At 36.7% G+C, this 7,160-nt stretch overlaps 1 protein-coding gene across 2 annotated transcripts in view; it reads left to right on the top strand.

Moving 5' to 3' along the window:
• Nucleotides 1-5,864: 5,864 nt before the first annotated feature.
• uba7 (ubiquitin-like modifier activating enzyme 7) overlaps nucleotides 5,865-7,160 on the top strand; it is a 33,276-nt gene continuing 31,980 nt past the window's right edge. The window contains exons 1-3 of one of the 2 annotated variants that reach the window (XM_014984590.2): nucleotides 5,865-5,945; nucleotides 6,057-6,124; nucleotides 6,245-6,413. In XM_014984590.2, the coding sequence (XP_014840076.2) occupies nucleotides 6,078-6,124; nucleotides 6,245-6,413 (216 nt within the window). In that variant the 5' untranslated portion in view covers nucleotides 5,865-5,945; nucleotides 6,057-6,077. The other variant, XM_014984589.2, reaches the window with a different exon arrangement.

Raw genomic sequence — 7,160 nt, 5'->3', positions numbered from 1 at the left:
TGAACTGCTTGTTGAAACTCAACAAGCAGCGGCATGACAACTCATACAGGACCTCAGCCTTCAAAATAAAAGCGCTCATATGCTCCTTACTGATGACAAGCTGTATTGGAGTTTAGGGGTAATTTGTTGTTGTTTTTTATATATATATATAAAAAAACAGCTCCAGGGACAACACGAGTGTTTACAATATGCTACAACATGGGAATCCACAATAAAAGCCTCCATCCGTTCATCCATCCACGGTCTACAATTTGCGGGCGGCTATTCAGCGTCAGTGGGGTTCAACCTGGCCTGGTTGTTGGAATATCGCAACACACCGGAAAAATAAACACGCAAGCGCACACAAATGTTCCAAATTAATATTTAGAGATAACATTGAGAACTGGGGTTTAGTATGAGATAGTCGTGGTTTATTTTGTTAGGATTGCAGACAGGAAACTCATTCTCTACCCCGGCTGACTTGAATTTATATTGCACATCTGGGTGCTGTCCTGTCAAGCCGCACCCGCAATAAGGAAGTATAAGACTCTTGCGAAATGTGCCCACCTTTAGAGGAAAGTATCCTTATGCTTCACCAAATTATTCTCAGTAACGTTTTGCCATACCGGCATGCAGACGTGGGGGGAAAAAGTTCCTGAGCAAAAAAACAAAAACAAAAGGGGGTTCTGCCAAAAATGGATTTCTCTCTCATGAGGGATGGAATTTTATAGGCAACTCCAGCCAGGAAGTTATGGGAGGAATGTTTACTCTCCCCAAGCAGACCCCCTTTTATTTAATATAGACTCCAAAAAAAAAAAAAAAGGAAAAAGAGGAGCTAAATGTCAGTGTTGGGTCAGCTGGAAAAGTTGAGTGTGTACCTCAGTTATCTTGTTTGTGTAAAGCAGGCATGAAATAAGCTTTACATTCATTGTTTTTTTTTATTGTTCCCTAACACTTTAAGTTTCTCTATGAGATGTCATTCATCATAAATTACCAATTGCAAGTGCTATTGATAACATCATGTCTAATTTGACATCTAAACGTTAATCATCAACCTCTGAATCCAAAGTTCAGTAAGCCGTATCCCCTCTCGGAAAATACACTCTAGTGTAATTTTTTTTCAAACCACAACATTCCTGGGCTGATTTTAAAAGAGAAAACATTTGATAAATACTATGAGATTACTGGAACAAAAAGAGACATAACACCCAAAACTATGCTTCTATTCAAGGGCAAGCACCATGCAAGGCACAAATTGTAATGCAACAATCCCTTAGATAAATATGTCATGTGCTGAATCAAGCAGAAATATATACGAAACGTTGCACCACAGAACCTAAAACTGTACGCAATATTTTGTGGGAAGACAATTTGTCTCCAGACAGAGATTCGCAAAGAAAAAAAAAATACCCTGCCCCTGACCTCTACCCCCACAGGAGCTTTAACCTTTTTTTTTTTTTTTCTTTTTTTTAAAATAACAAAATTGCTTGTCTGTCTGGAAATGTAGTGGAGCTCTATCATAGGTCTGGGAATATTTAATGTTTAGTAAACGTCTTGGACAAACTTTTATTCTTCTCCATAAATTTATTTGGACAAAAACGTTCAACTTCTATTTTGTGGGAAAGTACCAATTAGCACTATTAGAGTAACACTATTAGAATAAAACATTTAGCTGTAATAAATATCGCTGAATAAATAGATGATGCAAACTCTTTAAAAGTGACGTAATATTGCCATAACAATAATAATAATAATAATCTTTATCTTAAATTGTACAATGCAGAGCCTTATTATGACTCACTGCAGCTTTTCTGCCATTGTTGAATGCAAAGCACCGATTGTGTCTGTTCCTCATTTCATCCCACATTTGGTCTGCCAGTTTCCTTCCATCTGTCTCAGGAGGACTTCGTCAGCTGAGGCACTCAAATGTCAGCAAAATGTAAAAACCCATAAAAAACACATTGTGACAGAGTTCTATGGGAAATTGTGTTGGCAAGAATTGTGACAACTCATCATGACTTAAACATATGGCTTAATGTTTGTTTTCTACAGAGATTCAGATCATAATTTAAAGAGGGTTTTTTTTTCTGTCCTAATTAAAAAAACAGTCTTTTGCAAATATTTATCCAATTTCTATGCAAAGAAAAGTATTTTGATTTTTTTAGCAGTTTGTTAATTTAATATCATGTTTTGTGATATTAATGACTCTCTCCTTCTCTTTCAGGTCACCTTGTTGTCATGTGTTGCCATGGAAGTGCACCAATGAGTGGTGCTGACAAGGTATCAACCTCACCGGGGAAAAAAATAACATTGACAGGAGAGTGGGGACTGGCGTGTGTTAATATGTAAATATTTGTTTTCTAGAGATTTAATTTAGCCAAGCGTGTGTGTGTGTGTGTGTGTGTGTGTGTGTGTGTGTGTGTGTGTGTGTGTGTGTGTGTGTGTGTGTGTGTGTGTGGATACAGAATGTATGAATTTTGTCTTCACCACTTTTAATAAGCAGTAGGCTATGCTGCTTTAAAAACTGGGTGGACTGAAACAGGGTGTTCATCTTTTTTTATTAGTGGTTGAGGAAGGTGGAACTCACATCATTTGGTTGTCAAAATGTAAGAAAAATCTTTTTTTGTTGTTGTTTTAATAAATATAAACAAAAGTTCAGAGCACCTCAGCTTTGGATCCTTTCTGATTTGTATTTTTTGGGGGGGGTGTTTTTATGCTGCTCTGGCCATTTTTCAGCATGAAAGGTTTTGACTTTGCCTTCACACCTTATATTTGCTATGTCAAAAAATAAATAAAAACACAATTTTGCAATTGCTTTTTTTTCATTAAATTAAAATAAAATCACAGATGATTAAACATATGATGAGTCATTAAAATCATGGTAGCAACGGATGTAAACTAACACTTTTTATCTATCAGCCAGCTACTGAGCCTATTTGGTTATTTGTTTGTTTCTACAGTGTACATAAATATCTGACTTTGCTGGCTACGGATTACATGAATTAATCTTAACACCATCATTCTCAGATATAAAAGGTTGACCCTCCCATCAACCCCCTAAAATACAGAGTTGCTGTGGAGGGCCTCATTTTGGGGAACAACTTTACACATAAGACAAACTACTTTTGAAATTTGATTATTTCTGTTTTAATCATTTTAAATGTATTTGTTTTGTTTGATTTATTTTACTGTTGTGCAACTTGTAAGTCTTAGATGTTTATAAATAAAATAGCTTTGACATTGACTTTGGTTATCATTTCTGCAGTGTTCTAGTCTGGTCCACAAACAAAAACATGTAAAAAAAAAAAAAAAAAGCACAGGGTCATCTTGCTGACCATGTCGAGGAGTTTGAATATTTGAAGGGCATGAAACATTTTTAACACAGTGGGAGTGGGAGAGCTGCTGAGGTGGTGCATACGCAGGACAGTAAAAGAATAAATAAATAAAAACGCAGAGGGCTTGTCGAGAAGGCCAGTTCTTTCCTCTAGGCTATAATGGGTGAAGGATGGTGGCCGGGATCGTGTCAATCAAAAACCTCCTGGGTGAAACTGGTGATACTTAGAGGAGATCCTCCTGTCACAGACTCATTCGCACACGGTGAGGGAAGCAGTACTGGCAGACGTGATACATACAGGAAAGAGTCTTATTCTGCGACGACGTTCTGTAAAAACATGTCACTTATTTATTTATTTATTTTTTTGTTGTTTGTCTCATTTTCTCTCCTTCTAATTTTACAGACTTACAGAGGTGTGGCATGTCTTCTCATTTTGCAACTCTTGGAGACTCATAGGGCAAGTTTTCTTTTGTACATTTGGTTCTGTCAAAGGGATCAAATTAGCAACCACTTAAGTAATAATGTTGTAATACTGTTATTTCCATCTAAGAAATACTAAATATCCCCTCCAGGTCTACTAATACTTGCTGAGTATTCTCTGTAGTTTTTTGCCTTAAGGCGCACATCATGCTGATATATGAACGGGAATAGCGAGGCAGACTTTCTGAAATTTTGATAAAATGGTTCAAATCGTACTTGAAAGACCAACGCTACTTTTTGTCCTTTTTGTGAGACTCTTTGGCCCTCTGAGGTCAAAAGGCAATCTCCCTCTTGAGGATCTGAAGAGTGATCCATGCGTCTTCCCAGATGAATTTACATTTTTCTCTCTGTATTTTTTTTTTTTTTTTAAATAAATACACACAATAAATGTTGTGTGTATTTATTAACCACTGTTGACTTGTTTCACACTTTGGTCAGCTTGGTCAGTGCTCTAGAAATAAACTTTGACTTGACTTTTGACTTTGTGTCACCAAAAGCATAGCCTCAGTCACTTAGTAAGTTTGATTTGGTCTCTAAACATTAACAAGTTTAGAGACCAGAATTTTCTCCAACTTAACTGATCTCTCACTATTCACACCAAGAAGCAGCAAAACTTCCCCCCAAAAAATACAATGTGTCACTCTACACTTACTTAAAGTCCCAACAAAAACATGGTTCAAGTTACATCAGCAGTGCTACAGCTGAGCTATTGTTGTCTTGTTTGTTGCTCAGGTGACAGTCGTCTCTGCTCCTTTGATGCTTATGCTTGTCTTCCCTCTTTGCTCTCTATCAACGTTCTCTCTCTTTAGCTGCCAACATATGGCTGGGCAAATCCCTCTGCTTTAGAAAATAACTTAAAACCTGTGAGACAACTCTACTGACAGGCTATGTCAAAAATCTTTGGGTGTGCTGTGCTTCTTTTGGTCTTGAAAACTCAGATTTGAAGGCTGTTTGAATCACCCTTATTACGTAGAGTTATTTTAACTTCATGAATGAAAACAGGCAGCTCTGTTTCCCTGGAGTACACGGCTGCCGTGTGTCGTCTGTTCGATGTGTCAAGGCCTGACTTTCTGCTGAAAGCGTGATATACTTAAAAAAAAAAAAATGTTAAGAATACATGAATGATGTTTGCAGTGGGATGCATGCGCTACATAAAAAGGAAATGTCAGAATGCAAGATTTAAGAGAAATACTTAAGAACATACAGGGATAAATAGGGTTAGAGGTTGAACACACAGTGCTTTATGCACCAATAAGAGGATTTTAAAATCTATCCTCTTATAAACATGAAGGCAGCACAATAATATAAGGACTGGTGTGCCACTGTCATGGCGCTGGTCAAGATTCTGACACTGATATATTTTCAGAATCAGCTAAAGAGAATTTGGTCTAATTTTCTAAAAATAAAAGCATGCGTTAATTTCTCTGAGCTTAGATTGACAATCTTCTTAAGAAAGTGGCATTTTGGTTTATTAACAGATGTAATGTGTCTGAACAGTTTAAGTCTGAGTTCATAACCTCTCTTTTATTTCCAGCATGGTTTGTAGTTTTTTAAAGTGTCATAGTTAGGCATTAAAATCTTTTTGGGACCAAACGCAATGCCTTCTGTCATTTCTGTATTAAATAACCTGTCTCACATGTTTCTTTTCTTAGCAAAACATAATAACTAACATTTCTTTCTGAGTTTTGACCATTTTACTAAATAAATTGTGCAGCTTTTTTTATATAAGTCTTACTCTCCTTTCCAAATCTAGCAACTTTTAAACGTCTAGATATTATTTATTAAATAAAACTCAGAAACTGCAGAAATAAATTTACTGGGAAGTAGAGAAGACATTTGTTGACGTCTCATCTTAAACTCGGTGTAGTTGGACTTTGAACTTGCCTGGTATCTGGAAACAGTACATATTATTCTGACTTAAGTCAAGCACAGAGACGGATAACGATCCATATCTGTGCTTGAGTAAAAACAAAAATGTCAGCAATCTTGATTTCTATTAAAAGTCCTGATCCTCCCCCTAGTGGCCAACATACGAAGGCACACAATTTATTTATTTTTTTTAAGTGATCTTTTTGTGAAGTCACTGAGGAGAAAATCGACGGAAACGAAAGTGAAATACCGGTAGTTTTAAACTCCGGCCATCATCTCCCAGGTTAGACCTGCAGACTTTGATCTGTTCCTGGTTCGGGCTGCCTGCTCGGAAAGCTTTAATCCAGCTTTTTTTTTTTCTTCCTACCTGTAAAGTCACGTTGTTTTGTTTCAGACAGGAAACTGTGTGATCAACATGGCAGAAACCGGTGCAATCGATGAGGGATTCTACTCCCGGCAGCTGTAAGTGACAACACTGCTGTTTATGGGGAGACTTTAAAAAAGCGCTCAGCTCATTATTATTATTATTATTATTATTATTATTATTATTATTATTATTATTCTGGTTGGTTTCTGGCGCAGGTATGTTCTGGGACATGAGGCGATGCGCCGGATGGCCACAGCTGAGGTCCTCATCGCAGGGATGAAGGGGCTGGGAGTGGAAATAGCCAAGAATGTGATCCTGTCTGGAGTAAAGTCTGTCACTGTTCAGGATGAGGGTCAGGCGGACTGGTCTGACCTGTCCTCACAGGTACTGTCTGCTGGCTTTTAGGATAAATCCATTTGATAAAAATCTAGAAAAGTAGAGAACTTCCTGCTTGGGCAATGACTTGCCAGACCTGATCGCTCCGCATTTTTGAAAACCTGTCATTATAGTATTGTATTGGTTTAAATGGCAGATCTGAAAAATATATATATATTTTTAAATATCCTGTCCTTAAAGGTTGATAATTTAGTTTAACACATAAAAGAAGATAAGTTTGAAGGAAAATGTCAATGACTGAATGCAACTTTTACTTTCATTATAACGATATACCAGAGCCACCCATGTTTTTAGTTATAAACAAGCAGCAGAAAAACAGTCAGAAAAATAAATAAATAAATAAATATCTGAAAGTTAATCTGAAGCAATTTCTTTTCTTTCTTTTTTTATTAGAGCCAGTGAGAAAAATAGAAGGTGTCATCATATGTCATTTTACAAGAGACTAGAAGTTAATATGATTCCGTTGGGGTTATTCCAACACGACTCACATTCAGATCCAGTTCTATACAACACGTTCCCATTCGATTACAATAATCTCAGTTTCAAATCTAAGAACCTGAAATCTGATTAAATTCTGTTAAATTCAATTAAATTCAGATCAAATCATCAAACAGCCAACTACAAGACTAAAATTGAATTGTTGCCAATTTAACCTCGTTATACGATAAATAGACCAGGTCAACATAGCTGCAGTACATGGTGTTATTTTTCATTTAGGAACACTCCAGGTTGAGT

The sequence above is a fragment of the Poecilia mexicana genome, unplaced genomic scaffold (assembly GCF_051168715.1).
Source record: "Poecilia mexicana isolate PSO_F unplaced genomic scaffold, ASM5116871v1 scaffold_5, whole genome shotgun sequence".
In the NCBI taxonomy this organism is placed as follows: Eukaryota; Metazoa; Chordata; class Actinopteri; order Cyprinodontiformes; family Poeciliidae; genus Poecilia; species Poecilia mexicana.
Note: the sequence above shows the minus strand (reverse complement) of the source record. Positions and strands in the feature narration are given on the sequence as shown.